The following is a 22,079-nucleotide window of genomic DNA, read 5'->3' as shown; positions in this document are numbered from 1 at the left end:
TCTCTCTGAGCTGTAGCAGGAAGATGTTTGATCTTTAAATCAGACATGAAGTGATGAAATAGCAGCACTCCTATCGACGTTGTTTCATGTCTAAACTGGCAAAGTCACATTCCCAGGTCAGGCTGGAACAGGCTGGATCCTGCTCCCAAGCCGTGGCTCCACAGGATTCAGAAGAAATTACAAGATAAAGAAAAGGACAATTATGAAACAGCCTGTTCACATTTCCACCTAGCTTATTTCAGGGAGCACCAGGGAAAGACCTAATTATTCCCCTTCAAAAAAAAACATTTCCCCTCTGGTGGATCTGAAGATGATCTCAAGGCTACTTTGGTCCCAAGACCCAAACCAGCAAATGCTTGTGATGATTTCCATGAGTTAATTACTTTTCCATTAGTGAAATTCTAAAACTTCAGTTTTGTCACTGATGTTTTTTGAGTCTTACCAAAATAGATAGGGAAACATGATTTTCTCTCTGCTTTTCTTTATCTATCTCACCCTTATGAGACTTTGCTCTTCATTTTAACTCTCTCAGCCTTTTCACTTCTCCTAAAATGGACATTTCTTCAATGCTTTAATCATTTTCACAGCCTTCATCCTAAGCTCCCATGCCCAAACTTTATTTAAGGATGCTGGTTCAGGGTGTTTGAGAGGGGGAAACGGAGCCAAAAGGCTGAAAGATTAAACTGTCTTCCTTTTTTTGGTTCTTTTTAACTGGAAAATAAGCCGAGAGCCCCAATTTAAGTTCTATTAAGTCCTTTTTGAACCAGAAACAAGCTACATCCAACCATTTCTGATTATTGGAGTTCTCCAGTGCAGGAACATTTTGTGGCTGAAAAAGTCTCAGTCTTCTCCAAGCAGCTCATCTTTGTCCTTCACTTTTGTACTTCTACATCATCCCATGGACCATCAACGTGCTCCTAAAGCCTCAGTCTGGCTCTGGGACCTTCCAGTTGTGCAGAGCCCTACAGGGAATTTGTGTAACGAGACAAAGGAGGGGAGTCAGCTTCAACCCCTCTTCAGCAACTTCCCAAAGGAACAATCTTCAGCCCACAGATTCCTGGCTGAGAGCTGCCCTCCCTCTTTGGAGAGCCCCAGGAACAATTTCTATTCCCAGGGAAGCCCAGCACTGCTCCAGTCTCTACTTCTGATCCTTTCCTTGCTCAAATCTCACCCAGCCCAGCCTGAACTGACTTGAACTGAGCCAAGAGCTAAACACATTATTGTCTAAAATTGGGTTTAACTCAGGAGTGACCTGAACTTCTTGCTCCAGAGGGAGGCTTTTAAAATTCTGCAGCTGATCACGAGAATCACCTACACAAACACACCCAGCCCTGCAGCCAGCTCGGAAACCAAGACAGCTCCAGCACTGACAGAATAAGAATATCCACCAGAAAAGCCTGACCTGTTTCCTGAATGCTCCACCCTGAGATCATGGAGCAAATGAGTTTGTTTCATTTGTCAATCCAAAACCCATGACAGGTGACTTTTGTGGCCACTGAAACATGGGGAGATGGAGGAGGGAGGAGACACGATTGTGTCAGACATGCATTGAGCTGGTGCTGACCATGCCAGGAGGGAAAGGTTTCTCCTGTGTATTGTTCAGGTGGCCATGCTCCTTTGTGAGGAGTTTTGCAAAGCCTCTAAGCTCACCCCAGAGGTTTGATGCTTGCCACAGGAGGCAGGGCTTTCTCCCCCTGAGCTGCTGGGCTTGCCCAGGGTAGAAGAGTGGCCTTTCCACAGTCAGGAGTTCATCCAGAGGAGCCATCCTGCAGCCTGACCTCACTCACGTGGGATCCCTTCCTCTGTCCCAACCCCATCAGACCCTTCAGCACAGAGAAGATGCAAGAGAGCTGAAGTTAAGCAAAAAATCTTGTGGAATTGTGTGGAAAAGCATGTCCAGGTGCTGATCCTGGACTTGGCTTGACCTGGAATTCACACATCCTCTGGCTCCACCCTCCAGTATGGAAGCCTGGCCCTGGCCAGAACATCCTACACACCTCTTTGGTGGTTCAGCAGGAACAGAATGGAAAATCAGTTTTCCAAATCCAAGTTTTCAAAATCCAAGTTTTCTTGATGTTTTCAGAGAGCCCCAAGGAAGAGAATGGTCTGAGAGCACCCAAAATCTTTGGGGTGAGATGTGGATCCAAGGACACATTTGCAGACTCACTGCTGGCACTCAGGCTTAGATCACAACTAAAACCAGGGTGATTTTCCACATCCTCACCCTTTTCCACAGTCACAGGCAGGTTCCTCTCCTCTCAGATGAGCAGGCACTTTGCTATCCAAAGCTGCTCCCTTGGAACTGGGACACAGCAGCAGAAGCACTATGTGTGAAACAGGAGTCTGAGGTAACCTGCACCCTCCTCCTCATCTAATTATGGGACAGCACTCAACACCACACACAGCACTTGGGTATTTTGGGCTTGGTGATTTGTTTGTTTGTTTGTTTGTTTTTAAAACAGGAAGCATTAAAAATAATTAAGCACTTTGGAGCTGCAGTTTAATTTGCTGGTTTGGGGTTGAATTCCCAGTATCCACACCCAGCTCCAAGAGCAGCTACCAATGTTTTCCACCTCTAGGTGCCCACAGGACATGGTTGCCAGGGCAGGATCACATTAGGAGAAGATCCCAAGGTCCAGAGTCCTCTTCCCACCTGCAGGCTCCACAATTGCCTGTGCAGCTGCTTCCCTCACAAGAGACAATATTTCCTTGACACCCACCTGCCTTCAAGAACCATAAAAAGCTAAAAATACTGTCTGGACTCTGGACTAATGATCCTGCCTGCCTTTGATAAAGCTCTGGCTGCCATGAGAAACAACCCTTGCTTTCTCTCGGGATGGTCACTTCTACTTGACAGCTGCCCAGCAAACATCCATAAACATTGTCTGGCAGCCCCTCTTTGTGAGCACAAAGCTTCCAGGAAGGACAAACAGGCACAAAATGTGGAAATGGATACAAGATGGAAACCTGGATGGCTTTGTTTCCTCTCTCTTTAATAGAAAGGGGTTTGTTTGTGCCTCAACTTCCAGGCTCCCTGTGCTGTTCCATCATTATCACTTCTCATCCCAGGTATTCCATACCTTGCAGTCCCTTTTAATAAAGTAAGAGAGCAGCACATCAATCTCATTATCTGTTTGCCCTTGAGAGGTTCTCTGACCTGAAACATTTGGTTTGCCACCACCAGAGCAGAGCCAGAGCAGGATCATTTCTGCCAGGGAAGGGCTGTCCCCACCTGCAAGTCCTCTGAGGGGTGGGACCATCTGCAGCCTTCCTCTAAGCACAGCCCGGAGTCCTCCTCTGCCCAGGAAAGTCTCCTGATTTAGCAGCCAGCCACACAATTTATCACCCACCCGCTTCTCTCAACCTGCCTCCAGCCACCCCCACCAAAATCGATGCAGAAAAGCCACTACAAGCAACAAAAAAAGACACAAGCTCTAATTAACACAGCAAGAGGCTCAGCACGGCCTGGGTGCCCCTTTGCTCAGAGAAACAAGCCCAGAGAGAAAACAAGCTCCAGTCCCAAGGAAGCTGCTGCCCACTGGGCAAAAAAGGAAACAGGGACATCTGCCAGATGGATTTAGAAGCCTCAAACCCTTCCTCCCTGTCCAGTCTTCTCTGAAGGGAATGGCTTCTGCAGCTCCCCAGGAGCCCATGCAGCCAAGGGCCAGAGGATAGAACAATTTCTGTTCGACCTGAGACCTCACACACCCTCCTCCCTCCCAGTTACAAACTCTCTCTGCTTCAAAACTGAAAATCTGGTTGCTTGGCTTCCTCCCTTTCTGCCCTCATTCACCAGCAAGAACACCAGGTAACACCTTACAGGTAAATCCCCTGTGTCTTGTCCACCTTTATCTGATTTAATTTCAGAAGGGGGCCTTTGCTCTTCTGAGCCAGCAAGTGTCCATCCATCACTGGAGCATAAAAGAAATTGAACACAAGGATCAGCTGCATTAAAATCCATAAAGGCTTTGCTCCTTTCATGACTCATGCACGGTGCTGACAGCACTCACCCCGAGTCCATCACCACCCCAAGCAAACAGCTCCTTTTCCTTGTGACAGCCAACCAGGACTGAGCTTGTTCCTTCTCAGTGTCCCTTTTCCCAGCTCCTGCTTTTGCCCTCCTTTGCTTTCTAGCACACAAGTGCCAAAATTTCCACATTGGGAAAGCAGAGCAAAATCTGCACTTTCCTGCTCCCACCCCTTCAGTCCCCACATCTCCACACCCAGAGCTGGCAAACAAAGCATTGAACAGCTCCCTAAAGGGGTGCTGCAGGGCAGCCAAGGGGGCTGATTTCATTTGAATTTCATTTCTCTAATTAGTTCTGTGGTTATTTGCAGGTGGAATATAGAATCAATGGAATCACAGAAAGGTTTGGGTTGGAAGGGACCTTAAAGATCATCCAGTGTCACCCCTGCCATGGGCAGGGACATCTCCAGGATGCTCCAAGCCCTTTGCAGCCTGGCCTTGGGCACTTCCAGGGATCCAGGGGCAGCCACAGCTGACAAGGCCTCCTCACCATCACAGGGAAGGATTTTTTTTCCTAATATCTCATCTCAATCTACCTTCTGTTTGAAGGCATTTCCCCTCGTCTCGTCACCCTTGTACACAAAGGACACCAGAGCCAGCCCAGAGCTCAGATACCCTCATTTAAGGGCTTCTGGAGCACAGGAACATGCACTTGGAGAGAAAGAAATGCTGGAGCCAAAGCTTCTATGAGTATTTGACAGCTTTAAGAAATCCCAGCCCTCTCCAAGGCATTTCCTTCTCCAACACTTCCCTGGTCACATCTCCCCCCACACCTGTCTGGGAGGTACATCCACCTGAAAGGGGCAGATCCAAGGTGCAAACCTGCTGCACAGCCCAGGCTGGGTGGTTCCTGTGCCTCCCACTCTGTCACTCATCGCTGCATCCAAGGCTGCTGCTCCTCAAACACAGCACCAGGAATAGCAGCTCCCACTGCCCACATAGCAGGATGATCCTGGTAACCAGCAACGCTCACATCGAGGATGAGCAGGCCTTTATGCTGTTACTAAATGAGTTGCCTTCCAAATTATTAGCAGCATCAAGGAGCTGGGAGCACATTTCTCAGACAATCAAGATAATTCTGGCTTTTGTAATTTGTTCCAGACAGCCTGAGACATCCGTACCCGCACGGAGACTTTGTGCACATCATTTGGCAGCTCCAGGCCTGGCACACGCTGTCTCTGCCAGTCCCACCCAGAGATCCAGGCTGCTGATCCAACTGGCTCAAGAAGCCACCAGGACTCTTCGAGAGTGTTTAATCCAGGCTGTTTTGAAGCCAAAAGAAATTAATTCTGCTCATAAAGGGCAGAGCACGATCCTGTCAAGCACTCTGTTATTTCATAGAGGCCTTTAGCCACTCTTGGTGTTGGACAAACACCACATGGCTGTGGTCACTCCATGAGGATGTGGCAGAACTGGGAAAGGACCAGAGCAGCAGCAAAGGCTGTGGTGCACAGAAAAGCCCTCAGGTCTAGGGAGGTTGGGCAGCATAAATCTCTGCTGGGGGAAAAGATGACATTTCATAAAACCATAGGCATTCAGAAAAAATAATTATTCTTCAAACCTTACTAGAAGGCACCAAGGGGAATCTCAGGTAGCTGGTGATGAAAAAGGGACAAGCAGCCCCTTTCTTGGGGTATGGAATTAAACCCTAAAGCCCATTAATCATGATACGGGAAACCAGAAGTATAAACAAGCTCCGAAACACAACTGAGGGCAGATCCCTTGGACATCACAGTTTAAAAGCCTTTTATCCCCCCGAGAAACCCCTAGACATCTGAATTTTGGGAATCAAAGATCAATTTTGTTTTGTCCATGCCTTGTTGCCCATTCTTCCCCTCAGCACACAGCCCTTGACACCAGCTCCCTGCAAACCCAGCAGTTCTTCAGGCTTTGCATCCAAAACCCAGGAGAAAACCTCCCATGAATTCCAAGAGGAAAAAGTCTGAACCCTCCAGGCCCTGAATCAGAGCTCATGGCTCCAGCTGAGGAATTTGGGAACAGGACAAATTTGTTCCCAAAACAACTGTGGATTTCTAAAATTTTCAACCCAAAACACGTAGCAGCAATAGAGTGAAAAGTCCCTTTGCCTCCACCTTGGAAAAAGTGCATTAAGATCATCCAGTGCCAGGCTAAATGAGAAACTGAATTCTTGTGTGATTTAGAGCTGCTAATGAGTGATGTCACCACTGGAGCCAGTGCAATCTCACTGGAAACGTGGAAATAAAATGAGCAGGAGCAATAAAATGTGTGTTTTTGTCCCCAGCAGCAACAGGCCCATCCCAGCAGGGGCAGCTTTGATTGAGACTCGTCTACAACTGGTGGAGATCACAAGAAATCACTAAAAAAATCACAGAAATAACAAAATCTTCCAAGGAGAGCAACTTATTCCTTTCCCAGGCCTTTGTTACCAGCAGATCCACAGGTTTCCTTGGAAGCAAATGAGAAATAAGCACCACAGCACTGCTGGGAAAAGAAACCGAGGGAGTGTTTTCTGGAACAGCAAACCAAAGCCATTTTGGGCCACTATCTGTTAGACACAAGTTTAGCTCAATAAGAGATTGATCCTGGCTGCATGGAACACAGCCCTGATGTATTTCCTGATTAACAAGTTCTGCTGTCTGCTTTTGACAAACAAAAATCTCCCTCATTGCAAGTAGATAAAAAATATATTTATCAATAATTCCAGGGTGCAGGCATTGAGTAGCCAAAAAAAATTAAATAAATAAAGGGTTGGGAAAAGCAGGTGGGAAGGATTGCTGCGTGATCACTGGAATATTTACACAAGGCTAAGTTCAATCAATGCAGAGCCTTCCCCCACAGCCTCCTCCAAAGCACACCCAGACTCTGGCTGGCCTTTTTCCTATGGAAACAGAGAATGAGAGCAGAGCTGCTCTTCGCTTTTCTGGTGCTTAGCTAAAAGCTGAAAATGAGATCAGGTTTTCTGACATTCACCATTTACCTTAATAAAAACAAGCACTCGGCAGGATTAGCAGGCACACAGCTCTGTGTGGGGTATCATGGAACATTTTCATGATCTTTCATGCTTACACAGAAATAAAAAAAAAATTAAAGAAGAGGATTCAAAATCCCTCTATAATATTGAAGATCAATGTAAAACTGAGCTTTGGAGCTGAGCACTGCCTGGGAAACATGAAGTAGCATTTTCAAGTAGAAATCTTGCACATATGGCAAAGGAAAGCTTTTGATAGAGTAGCAAAATGATATTTCAAAAACTGATGTCCTACCTATCTATATTTATAAGAACACATTAAGTACTGGCTTAGCACTGTCCTTTTTTATTATTCCCTAATAAATTACAGCTTGATCATTTTTTGAAACACACAGATCCAAGTCTGCCCTCCACAGAAATGAAAATGAAGATCCCACTCATATCACCACCTTACAGCCCTCCCCTGGAAGGTTTGTCAGCAGGAACTTTCTCACTTATCAAGCTGACTTTGAAGCCTTGATGCAGAAACGAGGAGGATTTTGTCTCAAATAAACAGCCCTGCACAGGTTTCCCCTCTGACCTGAGCTCATGCAGGCAGTGGGCACATGAAGGGGTTCTGGCCACTGAAGGAAACCCAAGGAAGAGAACTCCAGGTTTCCAGCACAGCCCCATGGCAACACAGGAGTGAGCTGAGAACTTCATCATGATCTGGGCGTTGCAGAGCAAAACACAGCAGGCTACAGAGAAAACACTAATTCAACCCCCTGTGTGAAGCTGCAGAGCTTTCAATGCTCCCTCCACCTGGGCTGGAAATATTCAGGAAAGCATCAAACCAAGCATGAGTAACTCTGTTATTTTCAGTAGCTTCCCCCTAACGCCAAAAATCAGGCACAAGCTCAAGTGCCTTGTTAAATCCAGCCCTCGAATGACAAGGATTAGAGGTCTGGATTTCCTCAGTGGAGATGACTCTTGGACTTGAAGCTGATGAGTTCAGCCTTTGCCACCCCTGCACTGCTGCCTGGTGGGAAGCCCTTGTACAAGACAATTTCAGCAGGGCCCAGTTGGTGTCACCATTGGAAACAGCAGCGGTGACGTTAACAGGATGGCACTTCAAAGGAACCCGCGGGGCTGCAGATGGCACCGGGGGTCCTTGTTCCAGCTGTCTCATCAAGCTGATATTCCACAATTATTTCCCAGGATCAAACAGTGCTGCAAGCAGCTCCCACAGCACCGGGGAGACACCGCTCATTCCGTGAGGATCCCGGGGCCGCTTCAGCTGCAATACTTGGAATGTCTCGGTTGTAAAATAAAACCAACAAACTCTGGAGTCTTGTGTTTATGGAGGAAAAAAAATATTAAAAGGAATTGAAGCCATGCCTAAGCAATATGGCTGCGATTCAGAAAAGCTTTTCTGTGGTGCCTGAACTTTAAGTAGAGAACCACTGGAGTCAGCTGAATTCCAGCATATAGTGGAATGTTTTGCTGTAGGATAAATTCAGCCAATGCCAAAGTCCTTTCCAGAATCAGAGCCTTGATTTTATTTTTTTTCTTTTAACACAAACAATGGCGTGGAGCTAACTAGGAGTCAGAACAGAGCGTCAGTGAGAATAATTGTAGCACTGTGCTAATTCTCTTTTCATCCTGGTACCCCTGCTTCTAAGTATGGAAATCTAATTCTCCTTGTGCCTCCACTGAAGTTTCTATTGATTAAATACCCAGCCCCAGCAGCAGGAGAATCCAGCCCTGAATATTTATTCTCCTCCTCTTAATACATCAAGAATTCCCTTTGGCCTCTCAAGTGCTGTATCACAGGGTGCCATGAATGCAAATGGAATTACAGTGATCATGTAGCTAATGAATACATTTGTATATGTATGCAAGCATTTCCCTACTCCACACCACCACCAGGAGCAGGGAATAGCCACGTTCACCACACACACGGGCAGGGAAGGTGTGGGAAAGGATGGATATGGGAGCCAGGCTGCAGTTTCTCGGGAGAAATGAACTGAAATCCTTCCAAGACGAAGGCTGCAAGCTCAGGACCTCACACAGACCTTTGGATCGTTTCCTCTGAAGCTTTAAAGCCCAATTTGTAGACTAGAAGTGTTCATGTTTATGTTTTCATTATCCACCAGCATCACCCTCTATTTATATAAATAGACAGAAACTGCTGCAATGCATAATGTAAAATATTGTCAGCATTTCCAAGGCAGAGATCAGTGATATCATCTCAAACCAGGGTACAAAATGCACACGTAACCTTTTCACCTCCATCCTTAATAAGACATTTTGAATTCTTTTCAAACATCTTCAAATTCTTTTGAGAAAAGTTATTTCATAGGGGAATAAATTCATTCCTGCAGAAACTTGGCTGATATCAAAGTTGTAACAGCTTAAAACCAGGATGCATTTAATTTGTTAGCACACTCCATGTTGACTTCTAAAGTCATCCTGTAATGTCCGAAAATAAATTGATTTAAATCAGGTTCAAGTACTAGTGGCAATTAGAACCTGCAAAGCCACAGAAATGTCAGGAAGTGTCTGGATCAGATACACACTGAAATATCTACAAAGAACTATCCTCAAAATCACTTTTGAGTTGGTTCAAATGCTTGGCAAGTGACTCATTCAGCACAAGAGCCATTCTTTGGATTTGCTACAGGCAGAAATGCAGGATTTTAGTGCTATTCCACTCCAGTCAATCCCAGTCCAACCCAGAGCAAACAAACCCCACAAATCAGGGGGAGAGCCCCGTTAAGCTCAGGGGGAGAGGAGGTCACTTACCCTGTGAGGACCACGACAAAATCCATCACGTTCCAACCGTTGCGCAGGTAAGAGCCTTTGTGAAAAACAAAGCCCAGAGCGATGATTTTGATACCAGCTTCAAAACAAAATATTCCAATAAAGTACGGCTCAGTGTCATCCTGGAAAAAAAGAGAAATTAAAGGAGTCAAGGAGATATCCATGTTCCTGCTGTGATAACCAGTCCCCTAAACAGCTACAGGCAGCCACTGCACACCTTTTCCATTCTTTGAACAGGGCTGAAACTGAAGGTTTAACTTTGTTGGAACTAAGCTCACAGAGGAATTTCATTGTTATTTCTCTGAAATGAAATTTCTGTACAAATTGGCAATCCTATTGGCCTTCATCCTGATGGTTTCACGCCACGCTTTCCACCTTTACGGAATGTTCTGGAGGGAATTTTGATGTGGAAATTTTGCTCTAATGGTATATTTAAATTAGAGATGACAGGTTTCTGGAGTTACTGGCATGGAAGATGTTCCACAAGTCATCCAGAAACCTGAAACAAGAGGGTGTCTTTGGGAGCAACAGTCAGCCACAGCAAGCCTGACTGCACTAACAGGAAATTATTTATTTATCATTTATTCCATCAGTTCTTTCTTTGCTCCTTCTCCTCCATTTTATCAATTTTCACAGCTGCAACCTCATTTGTTTTCCTTTCACTGGAGATCTGGTTGAGGGAGAAATCCCCAACCCCTCCCATGAACAGCAGGAGCAGCAAGATTTGTGTCTGGGCTCCATGGTGCAGACTAACACCTCCCTTGGGACTGCAGATTCGTGTCCTTGCTCACTACACAGAAAATCAAGCTCAGTCCCTACAGTTTTACCAAACCTTTTATTCCATCTCTGCTCCAGATCTCTCAGGATTAGACTTTATTGACTGGAGTTTCAACACAAATTCAGTGCCAAATGGAAGCATTCACATTTGGAAGGAAGATTTGGGCAAGAAATGAGAATAAAGCAAGATGTAAAAGCAATGGGCATCAATTTCAAGAACTTGTTCATCAGCTTTGGCACCAGTAACCAATTTCCAAATGTGCCTTAGAGCCTGGTTTTCAGTTGAATTCAATGGAAGCAAAGCAGCCCTGCCCAAATAAGAAGCAAACTCCCACACTGAGAGATTAGAAATCCATTTTCCAGTGGCTTTGGCATTTCTGGCCACCAGAACCAAAGAGCTGAGCTGCTGTTTGAGGCATAGTTGTTTGTATTTTGCAATTCTCCCAATGACAATAGGGGATTGTTTGTTCTCTGATGGGAAAAGAGCAGGAATGTTGAGGCTTGTGGTCCCAGAACCAGGGAAGAAGCAGGTTTGACACAAGCACAGCAACTCCTGCTCAGCTCTGGCACAGACCCACACTCAGGACAGCACTTGCTCCAGAAATGGAGGTTTTCACCCTTAAAGCTGGGCCTGTTCAGTCTTGAGAGGTGATGCTGAGAGAGGCCCTCAGCCCTGGGTGTCCCTCTGTGTCCCTGTCTGTCCGTCCCTGTGTGTCCCTGTCTGTCTGTCCCAGTCTGTCCCTGTGTCCCTGGATGTCCCTGTCTGTCTGTCCCTCCCTCTCTGTCCCTGGGTGTCCCTGTCTGTCTGTCCCTCTCTGTCTGTCCCTCTCTGTCCCTGTCTGTCTGTCCCTCTCTGTCCCTGGGTGTCTCTGTCTGTCCCAGTCTGTCCCTGTCTGTCCCAGTATGTCCCTGTCTGTCTGTCCCAGTCTGTCCCAGTCTGTCCCAGTCTGTCCCAGTCTGTCCCTGTGTGCAGGACTCAGAGCAGCCCCAGGCTCTGCCCCAGGCCCAGCGATGGCCCCAGAGCCCCGGGCAGGGCTGAGCCCAGCAATTCCCTGCCCAGGAGGCAGAACTCCTGCCCTGGGCAGTGCCAGCCCTGACAGAGCCCAGGGAGGCTGTGGGGTCTCCCTGACTGGGAACATTCCAGAACCATCAGCCCTGTGCCCTGGGCTGGCCCTGCTGGAGCAGTGACCCCCCTGCGGTCCCCTCCTCCTGACCCATCTGAAACATGACAGCCAAGGAGGCTTGGCTGGCCATGACCCAGCTCAGCACGTCCAGCAGAGAGCTCCAACCACCGAGGATGCCTCCAAGCTGCTGGAAAACACAACCCCTGGAGAGGCTTCTCCATCAGCTGCTGAATTTGGGTTCTGTTCCCCATACCCTTACACACCTCAGTGGGAACTGCTCTTCCACACATTCCATCTTTCACCCTGTGTTACCTCTATTCCCCTCCACCTTTCTGACCTCACAGCCCCAGCAGCTCCACCTGCCACGCCCCTGTGGTGAGGTGACAGTCACCTGCAGAGACACTCCCAGGTGCTGCCTGGCCAGGCAGCAAAACAGAGCAGGGGTCTACTAAGCTCACACTGGCTCTCTGGCTGAAATGGAGCCCAGAAAATGAAAACCCATCCCCCAAACTGGCTTCCCCTCCAGCCAAGGAGGGATTTGCAAACCCTCCAAGCCCTCTGTCCTACACGGATGCTGCTCAGAGCACTCAGGAGCCACCACTGCCAGACCTCCAGCTGCCCATCTCAGAGCTCTTTACCCACAGAGAATTTTATGACCTTCAACAGAAATCCTACAATGCACATCTTCTTCCAGCAGCTGCTCCACAGCAAGAGCTGGAGGCATCCCAGGGCTCTGACCCAGTACAGAAAAGAGGGGAAAAGGGAGAAGGGGTCAGAAATCATCCTATGTGATTCCAGGAGATGTTCCTTACAGCTCCTCATGGACACAGGAGCCCTCTGACAGCCCAATCCACAGCTCCTGGCTCAACAGCTCCAGATAATGTCTGCACACAAAGGCCTCCCAGCCCATCCCAAATCCCCATCCCACCACTACTCGCGTGCCTCCAAAAATAGCTCTTCTAACACACACAAAAAAAGCTACCTTTACCCACATCCACTCCTCCACGTTACTCCCTCACTTCCTTGAAGCCTGGTATCTACTCCAGTCTCTGCTCAATCTAGGTCAGGTGCCTGGTGATTACAGCTCCCAGCTTTAAAGAGCCAGGCTCCAGGTACTCCAGGGTTTGATGGGATGTGCTCTTCCCAAAGCTAGGGCTACACAGAGCTCTTAGGAAGTGGGTCAGGAGTTTTTGTCAGCTTCTAGGGAAGCAGAAAGGCTCGCAGATGGATTTGGGTATTTGTTACAAAGAAAAACTCTCATCTGTAGGGTTGGCAGGAAGTAGCTGGGGAAATAAGAGGCAAAAGAAAGAGGGTCTTTTCTAAAGCCTGCCTAAATTTACACTGATTCAGCCCAAGAATCAGGGCAGTAGCAACAAGATGAAAAATAAAATTCATGCCCCACTGGGGAGAGGTCCTGCAGCTGGAAATAAAAAAGGATTTGCCTGACTGTGTGTGATGGAAGGAGGGAAGGATGTGGGTGAATGCCCTGTGCAGCACTGAAATGGCCCTGCCTCAGCCCAGGGTCCCTGCTAGGACACCCTGAAGCCCCTTCAGACCAAAGGCTGTGGCCCTGCTTGGGTTCCAGAGGGCAGAGCAGGTGATGCTGAGGATCCCTGTGCGTACTTGGAAGGAGGGCAGAGAATCTGGGCAGCAGCCAGAGCTGTGCCAGCAAGTTGCTTGCTGTGGACACAGCAGAGCTTGAGGCTGGGCCAAACACACATTTAATCAATATGTTTCTGATCAGAAACAACTTCTGAGTCTGGAAAGTCATTACCATTCCTACTTCACGTCCTAGTGTCTTTCCTTGGCCTTCGGATGTGACAGCCTGGAGAGGTTTGGGTGTGAAAAGCTTTGTTCATGCAAAGGTTAATATGATAGGCTCACATATTACTGCTCTAAGTGCCTGTGGATGGGAGAAAGCATTAAATCCATTAGTAAATTGCCAGAGCTGTCACAGAGCTGAAAATCTGGGAGATGTGATGTTCTGTCCTCACGTCCAAAACACCTGGGGGAGCAAAACACCCCGAGCCTGCAGCACACATCCCACAGCCCCTCTGGTGTGCAAGAGGTTTTACAGCAACTTCAGTGAGCCAGAGAGAAGTTTCATAAGGGGCTCCACGTTCACCCCTGAAAGAATTTTCTACCAAGGTCGTTGACATAGAAACCAAGAAAGAAAGAGGGATAAATAAGAGAAACCTGCCACTGCCTGTTCAAATGAGCACTTGGTTGTATTTCCTGACCAATGAGTAAAGTGTAAACTTCTGAGTTTGTAGGAATGTAGAAAAAGCATGCAGGCTATAATACAAATAGTTCGAAGCCTTCTGAAAATGGAGTGTTGCTTTGTATTGTCTCCATCTCAACTATGATGCTCTGGTGCCTTCCAACAGGGCCTGCCCCAGGGCAGGGCAGGGCAGAAAAGAGATTTCCTGTCCTGCAAGTTCTGAAATCATCCCTGTCCTCCTGGGAGAGGTCTCCTGGAGCTCCTCATGGGAGACTGAGCAATTAGGAAGGAGATGGGGAGAGAATGAGGTCTCAGTGTGGACACCCAAGAGCTGAGCAAGGTGAACAAGGTACCACAGGGGGCTGGGATGGGAAGTTCCCATTCCCACATTTGGAGCTCTCACCAGCAGGCTCTGGGCTGCTCAGAACAGCTCCCTCAGCCTCTGTGCAGCTGCATCACTCCCGTGTGCACAAATAATGCAACATCCTTTGGGACAGAGGGAGGCTGAGCCCACGGCCCACTGGCTACGGCACTGGGTGGAGATGGACATTGCTCCATCCTGGATCCAACCTGTTCCACTGGACAATTCCTGGTGGGAGGGAAACATTCCCAGCCTCCAGAGCATGTGAGACTTCCAGCTCAGGGCAGGAAAGGGCCTCCGGGTAGGTCAGTCTGCTGCTGGTAGGAGAATGAGTTTGTTCCCCGTTTGATGATCAAGGAGCTGAGCCACTCCTCCAGTTCACCACTAAATGCTCTGGCCACCAGGCTGGTGCTTTCTCAGAGCCCTGATTTTGACCAGAATTTCCAGCCCAGAGCCAAGTAATGATTTTCTGTGCATTCTGAGAATTCTCCTAACTCAGACACTCAAAATCTTGGAATATTGCATGTACTGAGACATGTGCTCAGTTAACCCTGACTGACAATAAAGGAGCACAGAAAACAGCCCAATGAGATTGCACTGCAGGATCATATTCTGGTCCTTAGGGACATAAATAGAAGAAATTTTTTATTAAAAGGCAAAAATAATTAAAATGTTTGCATGGGGTCCTCCCTTTGTTCCTCAGCTTTAACAAACAGACAACCTTACATATTTTTTTCATTGTTTCTATGGAACAAATTATCTGGGCAACTTCAGTTTTCCTTCAACAACTCTGCCAACATCTCCCAGTCACAAAAGTTTTATGACGTGCACCCCATATCTTTAATATCTGATTAACTCTTCACTGATTATCTCAAATTTGGAGATTTTAATGAATCCAGGAGGGAAAAAAAAAAAGCCATATCCATTAACCATTGCCCAAAAAAAGATCAATTCCATTCCTGCTAAGGACAGCAATAAAGCACCTGCTGTCTGCATGGACTTAGAATTTGGCTGAACAAACCTGAAAATGTATGGGAAATGTATGGGAACATTTCCCCACTGTGGTTTAGCATGGATTTTTGATGAAACAGCTTCCAGTTTATAGAAGCAACAGGAGAATTATAAAGAGGCTTCACTTTGAAAACTAGAAGACAGTTTTTCTCACAATGCTTATTCTTTCCAGCTTATGTTGAAAATAAAAAGTATTTGATGACTTGTAAAGATTCTCAGTGCTACTCTATGAAAAATCACTTTATACTTCAGAGTTACAAATGTGCTGTAGTTAAAATGGCTTCAGGGTATCTGGATCAAACCTAACAGTGCTTGGGACAAAAATGAGGGGTTAATTCTTACTTCCTCTCCGAGGCAGAGCCAACAGGCATTGCGCATTTAACTCACACAGCTCTCTCACATGCTCTGTGGCAATGCCAGTGCCCCCTTTGGAATGATTCAGGCAGGATCTGAAGGTGTGTGTGCTGTAAAATGGAATTAATACACTTGGGAAAAGGACAATAAAATGCCTCTAGGATGGCCTTATAAACTGAGAGAAACATAAAACCAACATGAACCAAAGGATTGCCAAGCCAGAACGTCCCTGAAACGGCTTTTCCTTGTGTTTATAACCACGGAAGGCACTTTCCCAGCTCACTCCTGGCTCTGAACCTCTGCTCTGCTCACGCCCCCGGGCTGGCCTTGCCAACCAACCCCAAAGCACACAAAGACAGGTTCGATGGCAGAAAGATCTACATACAATCATTGATTCATTTTATTCTCGCGTCTTCTTCATTAAAAAGAATTCCAGCAGAGAGAGAAAACAAGCCCCATGCAGGAGGATAGCCAGCAGGAGTGGCTCCATTTCCAAACCAGCACCAAATTCTGACCCTGACTCTCCAGACTGCTCACTAACACACTTTTTCCTGCTTCTGGAGAATGAGATTCTGAGAGTTGCCCACTGGCATGGGCCGTCCTTGGGAACTGCAGCAACCACTATTCAGAGGCTCTTGTTTCTGGCAGCAAGCCTAATGTTATCTTTGTTTGCATAATATAGCATCTACATGGAAAACACATATGGATCCCTATTTATCCATCCTTTGAACGTGCACCAGGATTAATGCATTTGGGCATGCAAGACGTTCCAGATCATTAAAAGTAGGAGAAAAATCAAACCAAGAATTACACAGTTTTCCTACAGGGATGATAAATGGGAGAATTATTTTGATGCTATTCTTCTATTTTCTTTTGAAATAAGGTAATTGGACTCATTACCATAAAGCCTGCGGGTAAATTATTTTTCTCTGTAAGCTGGTTGCATTTTTTGGGGGGGAAAAGAAGTGTAATCATCTGAACCCAAAGTTTGCTTTGAAGGATCTGTGCTGTGGCAGGAAGAGACACACAAATCCTAAAAGGTTACTGTGTTCTACCACTCCCTTGGAAAATTAAAATTACAAAGAAGTTAATTTGACTCCAAAGATAATTCTAAGCATTCCTCAGCTCCTTCCTGTCCTGGTTTAGAGACAACCTAAGTTTGAAGCCCTTCTGATCATAGCACAAGGTCCAGCTCTCTCCGTGGCTGGTCAGGGCTGGTTGGAGTGATGAAGCATTCTTGTGCAGATGGGATCAGGAGGGGACAGTTACCTTGCTGCGACAGATTTTTTTCTGATTGTCAGATCAATGCCTGTCTTTTTATGTGTGGATCTTTAAAATAGATCCAAACACTCCCAACACTCAGTGGCTGACTGCCTTTTGTATTAGATGAAGAGGAAAAAAAAAAAAAGAAAATGAATGAATGCGACTCACCAATCTCTCTGACATCGGTGTCTTGTCTCCATCCGGTAAATGTTGTTCCAGAGCCAGCACAATACAATTGGCTATGATTGTAGCTAAAATCATGTATTCAAATGGAGTGGGGACCAGAAGTTAAAGAAGACACTGGACAATACAAGAAGAACCCCATCCAAATTCTGTTTCTACCCACAAAGTTGCATTAATTGAGCATTCTAAGATTTTGTGTATTTACTTAAGATATTTGGTCTCCTTGACTTCCTCGGTTCTTTCTGGGGTATGTTTGGAAGAGAAGTAGGAAATTGGCAATTCTCTTCTTTAAGAGAGTTAGAGACTCACACAATCTGAGCTGCTCAAGGAATCCGGGAGCAAGAAAGCGTAAGGTCCAAAGGAAATAAACAACTATTAATACGTATTGGTTTTCAATTATATTGATAAACTAAATTGCCTCCTAACAGATTATACAACTAAACACCATCTGCTGAATTTTTCTTCAGAAACATTTAACTTCAGCACACAGTGCAAATAAGTGATGGGCACGAAAAGTTCAATTTAGAGTACCTACCCAGGCCTAAAACATTAATTACTGCTCAATTGCAATGTCCGCTCTCGGTGAGAATAAAACCTTCAGCGCCCTTTTGGGATGTAGGAGGGAAGTGGGGAGGGAAAAGAATCCAAATCTGGCACCGGGTCCTCCCTTGCTTTTTGCCACCATCTCCCACCCTGAGTTGTGCCGAGCCCCAGCTGTCCCAGGGTGGAGCCGTTCCACGGGCGGCAGCGAGGGCTGAGGGCGGGTGATGGCTGCGCTCAGCACCACGGAGAGATGGACCCAGACCATGGGGAGATGGACCGGACCATGGGGAGATGGACCCAGACCATGGGGAGATGGAACCAGCATCATGGAGAGATGGACCCAGACCATGGAGAGAGGGGCTCAGCACCACGGAGAGATGGACCCAGCACCACAGAGAGATGGAACCAGCACTATGGAGAGATGGGCTCATCACCATGGGAAAATGGACCCAGCACTGCAGAGAGATGGACCCAGGACCACGGAGTGATGGGATCAGCACTGCGGAGAGATGGACCCAGCACCGTGGGGAGATGGACCCAGCAGTGAGGGAAGATGGGCTCAGCACCGCGGAGAGCTCAGCTCAACACCATGGGGAGCTCCTCTGAGCACAGCGGAGAGCTCAGCTCAGCACCAGGGACAGCACCGAGCCGCGCCGCAGGCACAACCACCCTGGAGGGCTCAGCTCAGCACTCGAAGAGCTCGGTTTGGTAGCATGGAGAGATGGGTTCAGTATGGCGGGGAGCTCAGCTCAGCATCGTGGTCAGCCTGGCTCAGCACCACCATCAGCCCGGCTTAGCACCACAGTGAGCTCAGCTCAGCACCGTGGTCAGCTCAGCTCACCACTGTGATCAGCCTGGTTTCAGAACTCTGGTCAGCACAGCTCAACACCCTGATAAGCTCATCCCAGCACCGTGATCAGCTCAGCTCAGCACTGTGGCCAGCCTGGCTCCAGAACCATGGTCAGGGTAGCTCGACACCACGGTCAGCTCAGCTTAGCATCACGGTCAACCCGGCTTCAGCACCGTGGTCAGCTCAGCTCAGCACTATGGTCAGCCTGGCTTCAAAACCATGGCCAGCTCAGCTCAACACCGTGATAAGCTCATCCCAGCACCACCATCAGCTCATCCCAGCACCACCATCAGCTCAGCTCAAGCACTATGGTCAGTCCGGATACAGAACTGTGGTCAGCTCGGCTCAGAACCGTGGTCAGCTCGGCGCAGCACCACGGTCAGCTCAGCTCAGCACCGTGCTCAGCCTGGTTTCAGCACCATGGTCAGCCTGGTTTCAGCACCGTGCTCAGCCTGGTTTCAGCACCATGGTCAGCCTGGTTTCAGCACCGTGCTCAGCCTGGTTTCAGCACCGTGGTCAGCTCAGCTCAGCACCGTGCTCAGCCTGGTTTCAGCACCGTGCTCAGCCTGGTTTCAGCACCATGGTCAGCCTGGTTTCAGCACCGTGCTCAGCCTGGTTTCAGCACCGTGCTCAGCCTGGTTTCAGCACCATGGTCAGCCTGGTTTCAGCACCGTGCTCAGCCTGGTTTCAGCACCGTGCTCAGCCCGGTTTCAGCACCGTGCTCAGCTGAACCCAACGCCGCGGACAGCGCCCGGCCCCGCCCGCCGGCCCCGCCGCTCGGCCGCGGGGAAGCGCCGGTGGCTCCGCCGGTCCCGCCGGCTCCGCCGCACTGGGGGTCCCCTCCCCACATCCCCCGGAAAGATGCAGCCGAATCGCCCAAGAGGCAGGGAAGGGAAAGCCTGAGTCTACCCGTGCAGTCAAGGCGCTGCTCTGCCTGTCACCAGGGGTTTGGGGCTTGTTTATCCAGACTTAAATGCAGGGAAGGAGAAATGGATGAGGAAATGCAGCAATCGCTGGGATTGTATAATATGGACAGAAAGATCAATACGTATTTGTGTGTGTTCGGAGAGAAGGGAAGTGCATTGACTCCTTTGGTGTATTTTTCCTGTTAGCCCCTCAGGAAGTGAAAACTGGGGAAGTCTAAGCAGGAGCTGGCCTGTGTGGCAACTGAAAGTGTTGCTAGGAGGCTGGGAGGAGGCCCTGGTGCTGTTAGATGAGGATTAATAGGGGTGTGATATGAAATGAAAACAACCAGCTCCCCTGAGACCCCCAGTGTAAAGCACTCCTGTACACACACACACAAAATCTGCTCCCTGGGAGCCTCAGCCTGCTCCCCTCTGCTCACAGCTCACAACATCATTCTGAGCAAAGCCCCCTTCTCACCGCAGCTCACTTGGCCTGGGAGCTGAGTCGCAGACAGAAAGCATCTGCCCCTTTCACAGTACAGCAGATGATCCCTCTCCCCACTTACTGCCTCCTTCTGCCACAAGGTTTTGCTAATTTTAATTTTTATTTTTCAGGCAGCCTAAGCTTAGGCTATGCACCTAATCGAAGTGCCATGATTCATGTTGATTCGAATGGATTCCGGAGAGGATGTGCTAAAAGCGAGCTGCAATGATTGCATTCCTGGGATTTACCTGGGCTCTCAATGCCCCTACTATCAATGCAGCTTCAGTTCTAAGGTGTCACCATTTTTATCCCACATTCCTTCTTCTATTCACAGGAAGACACAAGAGTTGAAAGGCTCCCAGAGGGAAATAAAAAATCAGGATTCACGGGCACAAATCTCACAGAACCTGACTTGAATTGTAGGAAACGTCAATCCATGCACCTGTACATCTGACCCCTAAAGACACCCTGACATGGCTTACACACCCCAGGCATGAAGCACACCAAAAGGACCCTCCGTGCTCCCATGGAAGCGATTCCCTGATTCCCTAATTCCCTGATTCCCTGATTCCCATATTCCCACTGCCACAGCCGTGCATCATGTCGGGCACACAGCTCCCAGCACACACACCCATGGCACAGCCCGATCACACCGTCTGCAGCAGCAGCAGCAGCTACTCGCCCTGCGCTGCCTGGAGGGGTCTCTGCCCCTCAGCCTCCCTCTCCCCCTCCCCACCTTCCCCCCGTGCCCACACAGCATCCCTGAAAGGATATGGCCACTCTGTTATTCGCTTGGCGTATTTCCGTATAACATTATCTTCACTGAAGATGAAGAGGGATCTGTTGACTGTGAAGCAGTTCTGTTTGACAGGGATGGGGTTGTAGAGAGCCATAGTCCTGGCTCTCTGAGCCATCGACTGTTTATACATCCTTTGGCCGGCTTGGGGGCCACCTTGCCGGCTGCTCCCTCTTCCAGCCCCGGCCGGCCCTCCACCTCCATAGCGGGTTGGCAGATCATCCCCAAACCGAGCCATCCTCGCAGTGCACGGAGCCGGGCGCTACAATCCAAACTGGCAGCCGAGGCGAGAGGAAGACGCATCACAGCGCGCAGCACTTCTCCCTCCGGGGGCTTCGGTAGCGGGATCGGGATCGATCGCGGCAAAAATAGATCGATAGATAATAAAACAAAAAATATCCCTTTTCCTTCCTCCACCCCCTGCGCTTCCCCGCCGCTGTGGCTGCCCGGGGGTAGGAGGAAGGCGCCGGGGCTCCGCTCACCTCCCCGCACAGGTGGCGTCTCTCCGGCCCGACCTCATGGCCGGGGTGGCCGCGGTGGCCGCGGTGGCCGCGGTCCCTTTGGCGACGGGGCGCTGGGCTGGGAAGGGGCTGCGCTGCTGCCGTGCCCGCCGCGGGAGCGCTCCGCCGTGCCCAGCCCAGCCCGGCACGGCTCCGGCACGGCCCGGCCCCGCCGCATGTGATGCCCGGAGCCAATCGGCCGCCGCGGCTCCGCCCGCTCCAGTCACCGGCACCGGGGGGCGGGCGGGGAGGGAGGAGGGAGGATGGAGCCGGCCCGGCCCGGCCGCCGCCGCCCACCCCGGTAAATACGGCGGAGCCGCGGCCACTCCCCGGGGGAAGGAAGGAGGGCTCGATCCCCCCCCGCCCCTGCGCAGCGCTCCGCGGGCCGGGGGTGCCGCCGCTCGGATGGGTGGGGGGCACAGGCGAGGCAGCCCCCGCGCCTGCGCGCCGCTGCCCAGATGTGGCTGCCCAGATGTGGCTGCCCAGATGTGGCTGCCCAGCCGGGCCCGGCTGCTGCCCCCACGGGCGCCCCGAGCCGCGGCTCCCGTCACCCCGCCGGTGCCCTCTGAACCCCGTGGGAACGGGGTGCGGGGCTCGGGGTGCTCCGCTGGCAGCCCCCGGGGGCTCGGGGCTGGGGCACGGGCGGGTGCGGGGCGGGGGATGCGGTGCCCGCAGCGCTCAGGGCGCTGGGGCGGTGCGGGGATGTGCGGCACGGGCTGGCTGCAAGCAGAGCTGCGCCCTTCTGCACAACTTACTTTGTTTCTCCTTGGTTTGAATGACTCCCGCAGAGCGCTGGATACCTTTAATCCTGTATTTATGGACGAAATCCTTTAATCCTGTTTATTCCAACACCCTCTGTTGCTTCCCTCCAGCACAAGTCAGAGAGATAACTCCTCCTTGTTCCTGGAGCGCCGCACGGCAACAGTCA

At 49.4% G+C, this 22,079-nt stretch overlaps 1 protein-coding gene across 16 annotated transcripts in view; it reads right to left on the bottom strand.

Moving 5' to 3' along the window:
• CACNA1B (calcium voltage-gated channel subunit alpha1 B) overlaps positions 1 to 21,376 on the bottom strand; it is a 313,183-nt gene extending 291,807 nt beyond the window's left edge. For 7 of the 16 annotated variants that reach the window (XM_072936712.1, XM_072936714.1, XM_072936725.1 and 4 more), the window contains exons 1-3: positions 20,631 to 21,374; positions 17,059 to 17,165; positions 9,762 to 9,901 (exon numbers count right to left, since the gene is read on the bottom strand). In XM_072936712.1, coding sequence (XP_072792813.1) covers positions 9,762 to 9,901; positions 17,059 to 17,165; positions 20,631 to 20,889 — 506 coding nt within the window. In that variant the 5' untranslated portion in view covers positions 20,890 to 21,374. Of the gene's footprint in view, positions 1 to 9,761; positions 9,902 to 17,058; positions 17,166 to 20,630 lie in introns of all 16 variants that reach the window. The other 9 variants (XM_072936717.1, XM_072936716.1, XM_072936720.1 and 6 more) reach the window with 3 other exon arrangements.
• Between the last annotated feature and the right edge of the window lie 703 nt (positions 21,377 to 22,079).

The sequence above is a fragment of the Taeniopygia guttata genome, chromosome 17 (assembly GCF_048771995.1).
Source record: "Taeniopygia guttata chromosome 17, bTaeGut7.mat, whole genome shotgun sequence".
NCBI classification, from domain to species: Eukaryota; Metazoa; Chordata; class Aves; order Passeriformes; family Estrildidae; genus Taeniopygia; species Taeniopygia guttata.
Note: the sequence above shows the minus strand (reverse complement) of the source record. Positions and strands in the feature narration are given on the sequence as shown.